This window comes from Sinocyclocheilus grahami, unplaced genomic scaffold, assembly GCF_001515645.1.
Source record: "Sinocyclocheilus grahami isolate Dianchi unplaced genomic scaffold, SAMN03320097.WGS_v1.1 scaffold21.1, whole genome shotgun sequence".
In the NCBI taxonomy this organism is placed as follows: Eukaryota; Metazoa; Chordata; class Actinopteri; order Cypriniformes; family Cyprinidae; genus Sinocyclocheilus; species Sinocyclocheilus grahami.
This window is the reverse complement of record NW_015505200.1, coordinates 4,218,599-4,233,060: the sequence shown is the minus strand read 5'-3', so window position 1 is coordinate 4,233,060 and position 14,462 is coordinate 4,218,599. Positions and strand designations below refer to the sequence as shown.

Below are 14,462 nucleotides of genomic sequence, written 5' to 3'. Positions count from 1 at the left end.
GACAAACAAATCTGATTCTAAACACTTGGTGTCACTATCAATCACGGCGAAGTCTCATGAGATATCATCTCTGCTGCTGAATTAGTTTATTACATTTTTGCCAGCTTCCCAATGCTATTAACAGATATTTGCAGAATTTAAATTTAACCGACAAAGAGTCTCATTAATACAACGACGTGTTTGTCCTGGTAATGCAGCTAAGTCTGATCCTGTGCTCATGTTCTTATACTTGTAGAAATGTTTCAATAACGTACATTGCACATTATGCATAAATCTGTGGTTTTTGTAAAAATTGGCATGCAGAGTGCTCGTGCTCTTGATTAATGTTAATTAACATTGCTTCATAACATGAAAAATGAACCTCAATGACCATTTTACTGTGTTATTGCTGATGCCTGATGTAATGCACCATTTTCTTGTGAATTATTAGAATATGTAATAAATAAATTACCTATTGTGTAAAATAAAATACACAAAATGTAGAATCATTTAGGTGGCCCCTGACATGTTGGAGACTTAGCAATAGCTTAAATGTTAATAATTACCATAAATTTCAGGTTAATGCACACCATTTATATATATATATATATATATACACAAGTTTTATACATAAACTTTTTGAAAGTTCCCATGTGTAACAATCATTAATTTTATGTGCATTATTCTGCCAGAAGATCTTCACGCTGAGTTCAGTTGTTTAAAAACAGCAGACATACTGTACATCAGTGTTTCTCAACCCTGGTCCTGGGCGCCCCCCCAACCCTGCACATTTTGTGTGTCTCCCTAATCAAACACACCTGATTCAACTCATTAGCTCATTAGAAGAAACTCCAGGACCTGAAATGGGTGTGTCAGATAAGGGAGACATACAAAATGAGCAGTGTTGGGGGGCACCCAGGACCAGGGTTGAGAAACACTGCTGTACATAGAGTCAGTCATACTCTAGAAGGGAACTATAAGTCTTGACTCTCAAAGTCATTTTCTCTCATTAGTGTAGATGTTGCTCCTAGTATTCATTATATTTTCTCTTCTAAAAGGTGAGTGAATTATAACAATTACTGTGGAAGTGTTCTTTCCATATTCTGTTGACAGTCTAAATTAGTCCATTACAAATAACGAATTACATTTTTTTAAAAACAGAATGCTGCTGCTGATGTCATAAAACCAGTCTACACACAGAAGCAGGTTTTGGCAGGAAAAGATGTTACACTGATCTGTAACTAACTACACTGGAAATGTTCAGAGTTTACAGTGGTACCGTCAGTATCCCGGATCCAAACCTGAACACCTCATTATGTTCTTTGAAACCAGCCCTAAATCAGAGCCTGCTCTCCGTCTGACCGCTGCGGCTGATAAAGCAGCCAAAAGTATGAATTTGATTATCTCTTCTACAGAAGTGAAAGACTCTGCCATGTACTACTGTGCCCTGGTGCCCACAGTGACAGGAAATACAACTAAATGTACAATAACTGAACGAGTAATGATATTAAACAGAAGATCATGATTTAAAAACATTATATACAATATTTGCACTGTACAACTATCAAATGTTTCAAGCATTAATTTGCTGCTCATAATAAAGAGTGTAATATTAGTTAAATTGGACTAACACAACATCATTTTTAGCTTGTAGGCTACATCTTCTTCCTAAGTAAGTAGTATTACTCATATTAATTTTGCACTGTATTCCAGAACATCACAAAAATACCTGTATGTAAAAAATACCTGTCTGTTTTGTTATACATTTATTCTATTATATTGCTTGATTCTTTATCATCTTTGCAGGTATCGGTTAATCGTGTTGCTGTACAATGACTTTGGTTGTTTTAATTACATTCAAAAAATAATGACATACTTAACCAGTGGTTACCACACACATTCTACACAGTCTCTCTCTCTCTCGCTTTTTTTTACATATATTATTAAATAAGATTTACATCAGAGAGACCCAGTTATGCATGACTTTTGCCAGAAGGTGGCGCTCACATTTACATTATTTCAAAACAGAGAGCAAATACAAACAGAGTCAGTTCGGAGGAAACTGTAAGTCTTGACTCTACAGGCCTTTTGTCTCATTGATGATGATGATGATGATGTTGCTTCTGCTGGTCCTCATATTTTCCATTTTTAAGGGTGAGTAATCCATGAGAACAATTTCCAGATGATTGATTTTGACTGGGTTAATGTGTTAATAAACCAACTATTTTATACTCTTAATTAGATCATGAATTGTAATGATTTTAATAGATTTTTTTTAAACAGAGAATGCTGATGCTGAAGTGATAACCTCATTCTTCACAAAGCAGCATGTTTTGTCAGGAAGAGATGTTACACTTTCCTGCAACTACAGTGGCAATGTTCGCAATTTGCAGTGGTACCGTCAGTATCCCGGATCCAAACCTGAGAATATAATTTTTTACACTGAGAGCAAGAGTCAGTCAGAGCCCAAGCTTCGTCTGTACGCTGTGGCCGATAAAGGAATAAAACGTATGAATCTGAGCATATATTCTACGGAGCTGGATGATTCTGCTCTGTACTACTGTGCCTTGGAGCCCACAGTGACAGGAAATACAACAGCACTGTACAAAAACAGACAATCAGGACACACTGTACTTACCAAACATTACCAACAAGTACCACTGTGTACAATAAGGAAAAATTAAAGAAAAATTAAGAGAGCTGGTATCAACCAGTTTAAAGATCTTTGAAACTTGTGGTTACAGTACTTTAAAACGGTATATTTTCCACATACCTGTACAGCTGATTGTCCAAAAGTAACATTTTATTTTTTATGAAATCATTATGTATGATTAAACAACAGCCATACTGTATTTACAAAACCTTCTTTTTAATTAGAGCGTAAACTAAAGTGTATTCTCAAACAGTCAGTATTTGTAGGGACAACAAGGATGTATGTGTGGGAGGAGCTCAAGGTTTTGTCAGCTTCAGCAGAAGAAATCATTGAGACAACACTGACTTCCCTTCATGGAGAAGTCTGAACTCAAACTACAGAATCATGCTACTCATCTCTTCTGTTTTAATTTTTATCCTCAGTTACTGTAAGTACTGTTAGTCATACACATCACATATTGCACCATATTTCAGAATATCACTAGAATATACATCAAAAATATAAAAAAATTTTATTCATTCTAAACATAATCCATTATATTGCTTGATTCTTTATCATCTTTGCAGGTAAAGCGAATGGGAATGTCATCAGACCAAACCAAGCGTCTGTAGTTTTAACTGAAGGAAGCAGCACCACTCTGTCCTGTACATATGATGGATCAGCTTACAGTCTCCACTCATATCGGCAGAAGCCTGGATCAAAACCAGAGTTTCTGCTGCTGATTGATGAGTCTTCTAAGTATGTCACAAGAGCTGACCAACCTTATCCACATATGTCCATCAGACTCCATGATGATAAACGTGTGGATCTGGAGATCTCCTCTGCTGCTGTATCAGACTCTGCTGTGTATTACTGTGCTCTGCAGCCCACAGTGACAGAAAAACCAACTACACTGTACAAAAACTTGTTTCTTGCATATTGTATAGTCATATATCCAGGCACGTGCACACATAGACATCAAAGGGGGCTTGAGCACCTACCCTTTTTCTAAGTCAAGAGAAATGGCCCTTTTTACTTGGGTAGTTTTTTTATGTAAATAAATGAATATATGTAGGCTATATATGTGTGTGTGTGTGTGTTGCTGTTTGCGCATAGCTTTCCCTGTCAAAAAAAATAAATCTAAATATCAGGTCGGGTTTATTAACTCTGTCGAGTTCCGATGCCTTTCTCCGCGTCTCTGCAGCACAGCAGTGTAGCGCACATTGATAGGCACATCACAGACAAACAGACAGACAGAGCCGCAGAATAGTGATGCAAAGTCTGACTCATTTCCGCAAACCAGTTCTTTTTGGACAGATCGGCTCATTGAACCAGTTCAAAAAGCCGATTTATCAGTTTCTGACGTCATCAAGCAATAACGTCTCTACGCATTTCTTTTCTAACAACTCAGCGCAATGTTGTATCAGTGAAAAATTCTAATAAGTCATTTGTGTCAACACATGAAACATTCAAAAATAAAAGTTATTTGTGTAAAAGCATATTGCTGATTATTACCATATAATTCACTTAAAGGGGTCATATGATGCGATTTAATTTTTTCCTTTCTCTTTGGAGTGTTACAAGCTCTTGGTGCATAAAGAAGATCTGTAAATTTGCAAAGACTAAAGTCTCAAATCCAAAGAGATATTCTTTATAAAAGTTAAGAGTCAGCCACACCCCCCTAAAACGGCTCGCTCGAACACGCCCCCACATATCCACCTCACTATGTGGGAAGATTTGCATAACGCCGCCCAAATGTTCACGCAAAGAAAGAAGGTGTAACTTTTATTCTCGCTGTAATATTGTTGCTGCTGCCGCCATGTCCTGCAGACGCTGTGTGTTTCACTGTGAAAGCGAAACTACTTTGTTTGGTCTTCCAAAAGAGGACGATATCCGCTTCGTCATGCATAGAGCTAATCTGTGCTGGTCGCTGAGGGAATACATCAACTTAGTGCTGTGGATCGCCGGCACATTTTATGGAGGACTGTTTACTGATCCTGGGAGAGTAACGTTAGACTAAAATGCCGGCAGTTCTGACTCACGTAAGTACGTTTTCTTTTATCATTTGCCACTGATGATTCAAACGCGAGTTTTAGGCAGTAGAGTAGCACTTGTTGTTTGGCATTTCTCTAATCACAAATGCAGACAGGGTTTTATGTTTACGTGGCACGATGCAATGCAACGCGTAAAAAGACAGTATAAGTCATTATAATCAGTAATTATGTCCCCACTGGATGCAACAAATGCCTCGTTTGTAATGGGTTTTAATGTTTTTGTCTCGTCGCGCTGGCCGGACACAGCATCACAATATGGTGAGGGGTGTAACATTTCCGTCACACGCTTGAGGTATTCGGCCAATCACAACGCACTGGATAGCTGGCCAATCAGAGCACACCTCGCTTTTTCAGACCGATGAGCTTTGTAAAAATCGACGCGTTTCAAAAAGAATTTGACTGAAAAGATGATGCACACTTTTAGAAAAAAATGGCTTAAAAAAAAGGTAAAAATGCCCATTAAAAGGTAAAAAAAAACATTTAAACTTATTGGAAAATATTAATTTCTATCACTGTGAACTGACCACCACACAGAATATGCAGAATATAAAAAACTTTTTGGAGTCAGCTGTCCACAGTAGACCTTAAGATACCAGCACTATAACACACTAAGCAAAATATCATCTAATTATTGTTATCGATAAAATCCCAGAAAATATTGAGATATATTTTTGTCAATATCGCACACCCCTAATATATTTAACGTTTTGTTTAGAAAAAAATAGAATAGAAAATAGAAAATATGAGAAGTGCCCTTTTTTCCACTTGAGCCCCTGCCCCTCAAAATGTCTGTGCACGTCCCTGCATATATCTAAGCCTGCCCTCATGCAGTGTCTCTTATAAGACAAAAGAACTTTCCGTTCCTTATAAGATGGTTTTCTCTGAGAATTACTGTACCATTTTAGCAAATGTTATGCACCATTTACTTATTTATTGGTCATTTAAAGCCACTATTACAAGACAAAACATACTATAATTTACAATACACCAAGTTAACCAGTACACCATAGTATGAACCCACATGCTAACATTATGCAAAATTTGGAAGAAAAAAAAACTGCATGCAAGCATGAAACTAAATTAGTATTAATTATACAAAAATTAATAAAACAAAACAAATAAAAGTTAATTAACGCTTTAGTTTAGGGACCAATTCTCACTATTAACTAGTTGCTTAATAGCATGCATATTACTAGCATACTGGCTGTTTATTAGTACTTACAAAGCACATATACTGCATGACCATATTCTACATGAGATATTGTCATCTCATATGCATTCTGCTGCCAGAAGGTGGTGCTCAGGAACCATCCTAGTTCAGTCTCAGTTCAGTTGTTTAAAAACAGAGCAGACATACATAGATCCAGTCATACTCTAGAAGAGAACTGTTAGTCTCTCATTAGTGTAAATGTTGCTCCTGGTATTCATGATATTTTCTCTCCTAAAAGGTGAGTGATTCATAACAATTACTGTGGAAATTGTTTTTTTCCTCCTTTTTATACTGTTAAAAATCTGACTTAGTCCGCTAGAAATTATTAATTAAAAATTTATTTTAAACAGAGAATGCTGCTGCTGATGTCATAAAACCAGTCTTCACAGAGAAGCAGGTTTTGGCAGGAAAAGATGTTACACTGATCTGTAACTACACTGGAAATGTTCAGAGTTTACAGTGGTACCGTCAGTATCCTGGATCCAAACCTGAGCACCTCATTATGTTCTTTGAAACCAGCCCTAAATCAGAGCCCGCTCTCCGTCTCACCGCTGCGGCTGATAAAGCAGCCAAAAGTATGAATTTGACCATCTTTTCTACAGAAGTGAAAGACTCTGCCATGTACTACTGTGCCCTGGAGCCCACAGTGACAGGAAACACAAATACACTGTACAAAAACTTGTTTCTTGTATATTGTACCATCATGTTTGTAGCAGGGAGGAGCTTCTTCACATGCAGAGTCTCTTTTCTCACTTTCCTTACATTTGCTGTCGGGCCATAATGTTGTCTTTCTGAGTACTTTACCATTTTAGCAAATGTTCGTAGGGGTGGGCTATATACCGGTAGACACGATTAACTGGTAGAAATTTATCAACTGGTAGAGATTTTAGACTATGGTCTCTATCACGGTTACACACTCACGTGACGTTGCTGTGCTACATGGTGACGAAAACTTGTTTACACATGTTTTAAGCATTGCATTTAAAAAACAATAGATTTTAAGCCATTGAAACCCAATAAGCAGCAAAAGAGAACTCCTTTCGCTATATGCGCGCGCACGTGAAGATGGTGTTCATAGAGCGCGGGAGAATTACACTGAGCTATTTTTGCTGCTTTATACACACACTTGTATGTGTCAAAATGCCCATCTTTGCAAGTATCCTTGTAAACACAGTACTTTAGGTCTTAAGTGAAAGCAAACAGCTGAGAAAGAAAATGTGTGTAATATATTGGATCCGGGCAGCTCTTACAGCAGTCTAATATTCCTGCTGTCTGTCATTCATGTTAATCAAACAACAAAAGAGAGAAAATATCTCCCTCTTGAGAAAATAACGCTCGACTAAATCACTTTTGTAACTTTAATAAGAATAAATATATATTTAATTTTCACAGTGAAGTATATGCAGTGTTTTTATACATTTGATTACTTTATAATGTAGCATTGCTTATTTATTTGTTCTGCTGTAGTTTTTTTCCCCCTATTGCTTGTAATTAGTATTTTATTCTTATTTAAACGCTGTCTGTTTACTTGTCTTCAGGAAGTATTAGTTTTTTTGTGATATTGACACTGGTGACCAGAATTATGAAATTTCTTTAGTATCAAAATTTTTATATTATAAAGAAAGTATTTGCTATTCACTGTTCAAATGCAGAGTTTTGAGCATTGTGTGTGTGTGTGTGTGTGTGTGCGAGCGAGAGAGAGAGCGAGAGAGAGCGCGAGAGAGAGAGCGAGAGAGAGAGCGCGAGAGAGAGAGAGAGACAGGGTCACATCACAGTGGAGTCAGCTGTCTTAACCGTGGCTTGTGTACTGCAAACACATTCATCACTGTGTCTGTCACGAGACTCTGTTCCCCTTTCAGGCTCTGTCTTTACATTTATTTTGAAAGATGAAGCTTGCGATTACGGTAAGGGGCGTTACATTTCCGACGAGTGCTTGCGGTGTTCGGCCAATCACAATGCACTGGGTCAGCTGGCCAATCAGAGCAGACTGCACTTGTCGGAAGGAGGGACTTTGTAGAAAACTAAGCGTTTGAGAGAGATTGATGTACAGTATTTGAAAAATAATGTGTTTTTTGAACATTAAAGCATGTCAACATATTCTGTTACACCAAATAATGATCTTTAAAAAAGCATCATATGACCCCTTTAAAGCAAAAACAACTACACTGTGATGTTACTGTGAAATAAAATTACTTATATCGTGCAAGATTTTGGTCATATAGCCCACCCCTAAATGTTAGAATACCATTTACTTGTTAATTGCTGCTCATTTAATGCCATAATTACAAGACAAACACACTATAATTTGCAATACCATAAGTCAACCACATAGTATGAACCTATATACTATAACGTATATGTAAAATTCAGCAAAATCAGGTGGTCCCTGACATCAGTTTGTTAAAAAAAAGTTGTAAGCATGAACCTTACTTAGTATTACTTATACAAAAATTAATAAAACAAAACAAATAAGCAAAAGTTCCTTATAGGTCTATAGACAGGACAAATTCCTGCAGATGAGACTTTGCTTGACTAACTGTCATAATTTTGCCACTTGATTTATTTGCACAGTAAACATACATTTTACAATCAATTGGATCTCTCTAGACAGTGACAGTTCTCATAACTTAAAAAAAAGTTCCATTCAAATATTTAAAATATTTGCTCTATTAATAATGTCATTCTTCTTACTGTAAAATTTACTAGGCCAAAGGCTTTCAGTAAGCTCTTATTTGTTCTTGTTGATACATCCCATAAAAAAAAAACAATGAGATATTGTAGCAAAAGTCATCTCATATGCATTCTGCTACCAGAAGGAGGAGCTCAGGAACCATCCTAGTTCAGTCTCAGTTCAGTTGTTTAAAAACCGAGCAGACATACATAGAGCCAGTCATACTCTAGAAGAGAACTGTTAGTCTCTCATTAGTGTAAATGTTGCTCCTGGTATTCATGATATTTTCTCTCCTAAAAGGTGAGTGATTCATAATTACTGTGGAAATGCTTTTTTCCCCTGATTTTTATACTGTTGATAATCTGAATTAGTCCACTAGAAATTATTAATTTAAAGTTGTTTGTTTTTAACAGAGAATGCTGCTGCTGATGTCATAAAACCAGTCTTCACAGAGAAGCAGGTTTTGGCAGGAAAAGATGTTACATTGATCTGTAACTACACTGGAAATATTCAGAGTTTACAGTGGTACCGTCAGTATCCTGGATCCAAACCTGAACACCTTATTATGTTCTTTGAAACCAGCCCTAAACCAGAGCCCGCTCTCCGTCTCACCGCTGCGGCTGATAAAGCAGCCAAAAGCATGAATTTGACCATCTTTTCTACAGAAGGGAAAGACTCTGCCATGTACTACTGTGCCCTGGTGCCCACAGTGACAGGAAACACAACTTCACTGTGCAAAAACTGAATGTGAAATGACATTCAAGATGACGATCATGATGCTCAGTTAAAAAACTTTATATATAACCACTAGATAGGGTCAATAAACAATATACAGTAATAAAACATACTCAGCAAGTATGTAGTACATACGCAGCAAAAGTACTTAACATTTTTCTATGAAAATTCTTTCCTATAATAAAAGCAAGTTACCAGCTCTGAAGGTGTTGTACATAGTTATAAACATAGAACAGAAAGATTGCACAGATTCAGTGTGTTCCAATCCCTGTTTAAATACAAGAGACATCATGTTTCTTCTAGGTATAGAAAATTCGGTATACTCAGCAAATGTAATCTTCACCAAGAAGTGACTATGCTGTATTCCAAGGACGATTCTCAGCATACCCAATGACAGACCTGATACACAGTTTGCAGACTATTAAATGGTAAAACTTTGTACCAAACTCTGCATGAAGAAAGAACATGGAGAACTTCTGAAGTATGTGTGAAGCTGTGAAAGTAATATATGAGTGGGGGGTGGAGCTAGCTGAGGAGAAAGTCACTGCAAAACAAAAGAACGGCACAATGCCTCTGAAGACAGAAGAGGACTTTCAATGATCTTGAGAAATCTTCACAAAAACGATGTTGTTGCTCTGTCTGTTCATACTTTTCAATTACTTTGGTAAGAAATTAGCTTTAATTGGTTCTTGTTTTGGGGTAAAAAGACACACTACTTTCTGCTTTTTTCTTCTAATACCAAATATTATGTGCTAAATATATATATGTCTTTACAGGTGAAACTACTGGGTATTCAATCAAACCAGACAAAAACACCACAGAGTTAATGGAGGATACAAACATTACACTGTCATGCATATATGAAGGCTCAATAGACAGTTTGCACTGGTACAAACAAAAACCTGGATCAAGACCAGAGTTTCTAATAATGATTGATGAAGCTTCTAAATATGTGACAAAAGCCAATCCACCTTTCCCACGTCTGTCAACCAAACTTGATAAAATACAGAAACGTGTTCATCTGGAAATCTCCTCTGCAGCAGTTATGGATTCCGCTATGTATTACTGTGCTTTGAGGCCCACAGTAACAGGAAACACACGTACACTGTACAAAAACCCTTACTGTATGTAGCAATTCAAAGTGACTGTGCATTTGAAATGTAAACATTTCAGTGTGAAATGTGAAGTGCTCAATTTATTTTGTGATGCTGTCTTTAGTCTTTTCAGTGTCTGTAAGTGTGCGATTTCCAAGATGCACTACTTTGGTGTCCAGAGGGGCTCTTCAGCATGGAAGACACATTTCATGGATGAATAAAACCAACAACACAACCTCAATCTCAATCCCCACATCTTCAAATATTCACATCCTGGAAAGTCCTGTAAGCAGTAGCCTATATGTGGCAGCAGCTGCAACGAGTGCACCAAAGTGTCCACCATTTTGGCAAGAGATTTAGAACCACATGGGGGAAGGGGGATTATTATTACACCAAGCTTACAACCCTAGTCTTTCCGAAAAGAACCCTGAGGTTTTTACTAACCACAAAGTATGCATTTAGCACTATACAGAACCCACACAGACCACAGGATGAGCATCCTCTGGCTGATGGGCTTACTAACATAGGGTGACCAAACATTTAAGTTTTTGGGGACAATCCCAGTTTCTGGTGTCCTGTCCCTGGAAATGTCCCCATTTTACAGCATGTTCAAAACACTGCACAAACAGTGCAAAAACTTGACTAAGATAGGCCGCTGGTTAGCAGGGCAATCATGTAGCAAATATCGTCACTAATGGAGAAGGCAGAAAACTATATGGACTACTTGATCGCACACTGCTACTTTAGCCATGAAGAATTTAACCTGAATGAGAGCAAAACACTATTACAACCAATTAACAAAAGAGACACCATTATCGGTTTCAAGGTAGTCACATAAATTAAAGTAATACTGTTTGTATGCACTATATAAAAGGACCTGAACAGGCTGCAGGATTTTGTATACAGTTTTAAACGTTCCCGAATGTTAATTCCCAAACACACATAATACCACGTGGGTGACTTTGCTATGACAATCTGGCGCTTCTGAATCAGCTACTGTTTTGTTGTTAGTTTAAGTATTTGCTATTGACTGTTCAAATGCAGAGCTTTGTGCATCATGTGTGTATGTGCGCGCGAGCGAGCGAGAGAGAGAGAGAGAGAGAGAGAGAGAGAGAGGGGGTCACATCACAAACACATACCAGCTTCATCACTGTGTCTGTCACAAGTCTGTTCCCCTTTTGGTCTCTGTCTTTACATTTACTTTGAAAGCTGAAGCTGCGATTATGGTAAGGGGCATTACATTTCCGAGTGCTTGCGGTGTTCGGCCAATCACAATGCACTGGGTCAGCTGGCCAATCAGAGCAGACTGTGCTTGTCGGAAGTAGGGACTTTGTAGAAAACGAAGCGTTTGAGAGAAGCGGGGCATAGAGGACCTACAATAATGTACAGTATTTGAAAAATAATGTGTTTTTTGAACATTAAAGCATGTCAACATATTCTGTTACACCAAATACACCAAATAATGATCTTTAAAAAAAGCATCATATGACCCCTTTAAGAAAATATAAATAAAAAAATTAACTAAACAATTACACTTTCAACAGTTACACTTGAAGAAAGCATATAATAATTTGTGCTCAAAGTGAGCCTAAAATGCAAAAACAATAAGCCTAAATTCAAGATAGTAAAGATTTTCTAAAGCACAAACAAAATAACATTTGAAAAAAAAACATGAGAACTGTACAGTGTACACAGCACGTTCACAGTTTGTGAAAATTACAACATTTAAAGGCACAATGTGTAATATTTTTTAATTAAAATATCCAAAAACCACTAGAACAGTGTTATATATTTTGCTGACTTGTGTACTTACATTATCCCAAATGTTTCGAAGAATGTTTAAATCCAGAGAAATAAGCAATTTTAACTAGTGACACGGACTGTGTCCATAGTGTCATTGTGTCGCCTGCCAATGACGTCATAACCCCTCGATTTCCGGTTTTGTTTTGTAGAAAATACGGAAACACCAAAGACGCTTTAATATGTTGTGCGTTTTATTAGACCGGCGACGACCGCACAGAGTGGCATAATAACATAACTTTCAAATGTATCTACTATGATAAAACAGCACTGCTTTTTTTTCTCCACATACGCATGACCGGAAGGAGCGGAAGTGGTCGACTGTGGCATAATAAAAGCTCCGCTGCTTTCGAGCCGTGTGTCGCGCTCGTTCAGCGGCCTCGTTTCGCTTCCACGGCTTTCAGCCTCACCCTGCTTCATTCTACTACGTTAATAAAACATTAGCTCATCCATGAACATGATTTCTGTCCGAGTCCCGTCGGATTGCATCGGCTGTGTGGATGAAGATGACAACTCCCATGATTCCACATCATCAAACTACGCCTTTGCCTCTGTTTATTTTGAATACGCACCCTCTAGCAGTGAAAATTACATATTGTGCCTTTAGTTAGAAATATTTGTTAAATATAGTTTTATTTATATCTACTTTGTTTTATTTTTGTAATGTGTTTTTGTAAAATCATAATTTTGTGATAATATAATGCTGTTTTGTTATTTTTGCTGCAGCATCCACAATAATAATATTGATAATAAATAACCTACAATATTTGATAAATAGATAACAGCAAGTGAGATTTCAATGACATTTTGTCCACTGAACTAGGAAATGTCCACAGTTTACATTTCAGAAATCTAGTCAGCCTACACTTACCTTTTCCATGAGGGCTTCCATTCATGTGCTGTCCAGGCTAAACGCCGTTAACTTCTTCAGTTGGTATACAGGTAAGCCCAAACACCTCTGGCCCATTTCCAGTTATCCAGTCTTCTATAAACTTCCATGAAATATAAAAAGAATATAGACTGTGAAAAAAAAACCTTGTCCATATTGTTCTTGCCCCCTCGTTGCTCATATCAACTATGGTGAGCATAAAGGGACATTTTGTATTGTGTTTAACTCAGTGAACACTTGTGGAGTAAAGATGGCAAGATAATTTATTTTACTGAAACAACTAATTGAATTTAAGTTCACGTGATTACACGCACTTAAGAAATTAACCTACAGCTGTGGAGAGCGTTTAGCATCACCCAGGCGCCGACTGCTCCGGTGGAAGACATGACAGAAACCAAGACCTTGAGATGACACCGAACTCATATCTCCACATCTCTGCAACCGGGCTAACCTGACTGTTGAAGCTGAATATCTAGTCTTACAGCACCACCTTGCGTTCAGAACGCTTAGGTTATTTCTCAAATTGTCAATAAACACATTTTATATTCTGTTCTTTTAACAGAAACGTGGGCTGCATTGCAATCAGCACAATAATAGTGTACTAATAATAATGTAATAATAAATAACATTGTTATTTGTACATAAAATAATAATATTTTGTCAATGTAAATTAAATTGATTTTCTAAGATAAGAATAAAATAATGTTCTGGTTACTTCACCTGGCCACAACAAAAGAACAAACAATATAACTTGTAACTTAATATTACATTGCAAAATACCATGCATTTTGATAATATCACACCATGTACAATGCCATGTTGGCTGATGATCCTTTCAGTTTTCCTAATTAGGTGCACAAAAAGGTGATCTGACAAAAGACCAGTGTGTTTCTCTGAATTTGTTAAAGCAAAGTGAAGGAGCTCTGGTTCAGTTAAATCTATCTATCTATCTATCTATCTATCTATCTATCTATCTATCTATCTATCTATCTATCTATCTATCTATCTATCTATCTATCTATCTATTTATCTATCTTTCTTTCTTTCTACTGTAGATGTTCTGCTCGTGAGATAAACTTGTACATTCAGGATCATGCAGATCCTCAGTTCTCAATCTACTAAATCTGTCTGCTGCCTTCGGCACAGCAAATGACCAGATCTTTCTGTCTAGACTTTCAACAATAATTAGCTTAATTATCAAATTATTATTATCTGTCTTCCTCTGGCTTTCAGCCTGCCTGCATCAACTTTCCTCACACTTATCAATCTATACAGTATGTAAGCCTCACATATAGATCTATCACTGCATTTTGTCACAGTCTTCAGTCGGTGTGCCCAGGAGGGCCACCAGATGACTGTGTTCTGGGAGCACATGGCTTGTGTTGTGTTTGTCTGTTG

At 37.1% G+C, this 14,462-nt stretch overlaps 3 gene segments (V, D, J or C); all 3 read left to right on the top strand.

Moving 5' to 3' along the window:
* The first annotated feature begins 2,090 nt into the window (after nt 1–2,090).
* LOC107558427 (T-cell receptor alpha chain V region RL-5-like) lies at nt 2,091–3,623 on the top strand. The segment is given in 2 exon segments: nt 2,091–2,133; nt 3,199–3,623. Coding segments are annotated over 2 exon segments (468 nt in total).
* Nucleotides 3,624–6,073: 2,450 nt separating this feature from the next.
* On the top strand, nt 6,074–6,656 carry LOC107558417 (T-cell receptor alpha chain V region HPB-MLT-like). The segment is given in 2 exon segments: nt 6,074–6,113; nt 6,226–6,656. Coding segments are annotated over 2 exon segments (471 nt in total).
* Nucleotides 6,657–8,806: 2,150 nt separating this feature from the next.
* LOC107558407 (Ig kappa chain V-VI region NQ2-6.1-like) lies at nt 8,807–9,291 on the top strand. The segment is given in 2 exon segments: nt 8,807–8,846; nt 8,960–9,291. Coding segments are annotated over 2 exon segments (372 nt in total).
* The last annotated feature ends 5,171 nt before the right edge of the window (nt 9,292–14,462 follow it).